General features: G+C 42.1%; 1 protein-coding gene across 1 annotated transcript in view; it reads right to left on the bottom strand.

The window, feature by feature from the left end:
• Positions 1 to 1,464, bottom strand: part of LOC119581965 (myophilin-like) — a 6,710-nt gene that overhangs the window by 1,105 nt on the left and 4,141 nt on the right. Inside the window, 2 exon segments of the mRNA XM_037930148.1 lie at positions 230 to 434; positions 648 to 784. Of these exon segments, the coding sequence (XP_037786076.1) occupies positions 230 to 434; positions 648 to 784 (342 nt within the window).

Below are 1,464 nucleotides of genomic sequence, written 5' to 3'. Positions count from 1 at the left end.
CAGACTTATCATTCATACTGATACTATTCATAATGAATTAAATACTGCATATCTTGATGGCAAGCCCATAAAGGGGAATAAGAAATTTATTATCCAATAAACATTTCTACAAATAATGATTAATATCAGGACAAGTGTAAAAGTGTCATCACTATACACTCTCCCTCACAGAAATGGATAACCAAAAATACAGACTACAATTACAATGGTAGCAAGTAATGCTACATACCTTCCTGCCCAGAGACTGCAAGCAGATAACAACAGAGTTAAGGTTCTGTCGTTCCCAGAGGTCGACGGTCTGGAAGGTCTCCTGAGTGGGTACCCCACAGGCCTTAGCTCCCTCCACAAAGGCGTTGATGTTTTCCATGCACTTGAATGCCATGGCGGAGGTCTGGATCTTCTTGATCTGACCGGGCTTGAGGGCGTTAATCACCCTGTTGGGAACAAAGTAAATGAATGAGAACCCCCTCTAATTACTGATGATGACGATGAAGACTTAAAACAAACACATTACTAGATACCAGTGCAAAGAAAGGTCAATAAAAAAACAGCCTTTTGAACCGAAACATACAAGTCCGACCACAAATCAAGCGTCCTCTACCCTCAATCGTATTATTAAGGCGAACGTGCCGACGCCAAACACTCACTGGCACAACAGCTGTCCATTCTTCAAGGTCTCGTAGAAATTGTCGGCGTCTCCAGACTTGCTGATGTCGGCGCTCGTGATGATGGCGATCCATTCCAAGCACTCGGCGGCCTGCTCTTCGCTGTACTTTGCGTTGACCTGTTGGAGAAAATATATATTGAGGAATTTGAGAAGAAAACACAGAGCTGATGGTGAGAGTTACATACAATACTAAAAGGAATGCCCAAACTTATCACTGAATTGCATTACATGGCACGAAGTAATTCGAAGATACGCGAGAGAAAGCAACGGAGGAGGAAAGTCGCCCAAAAAGAGTGCACTAGAGATGGGGGAAGAAAATCCATAGATGGTGCTCTATCTGCTTTAACCCAAAACCAAAGGAATCTGATGCCAACAAACGGGGAAATTAACCTTCTTTTACTCTAGTGCACCTTTAACAACAAGGGTCGAACTGTAGTGTGTCAGGGTTCACATTTCCGGCCAAGATATATTCTTCCAACAGACTGGAGGTTAAAATATATCTGGTAACATTATCTGACGCTTCATATTGTATAGATAACTGTACAGGGTTTTAAAATCCTCAAAATGACAATAAAACCCAGCCGCGAATAAGTAAATGACCCATTGCTGCTCTTACGTTATGTCCCAATACCTGGAAAAAGTGTTTCTTCAGTTAATGTGAAAAAACTACATAACACGGCCCTTCCCGCCATAACAAGGAAGCGGATGCGAGGCCAATCCTTTTCCTCGCATTAGTCGATGCGCAAGTGACATTCATTAGCCAAGCAGAAAAAAAATCATCATTCACATTTTTTCTT

This window comes from Penaeus monodon, chromosome 15 (genome assembly GCF_015228065.2).
Source record: "Penaeus monodon isolate SGIC_2016 chromosome 15, NSTDA_Pmon_1, whole genome shotgun sequence".
NCBI lineage: Eukaryota > Metazoa > Arthropoda > Malacostraca > Decapoda > Penaeidae > Penaeus > Penaeus monodon.
Note: the sequence above shows the minus strand (reverse complement) of the source record. Positions and strands in the feature narration are given on the sequence as shown.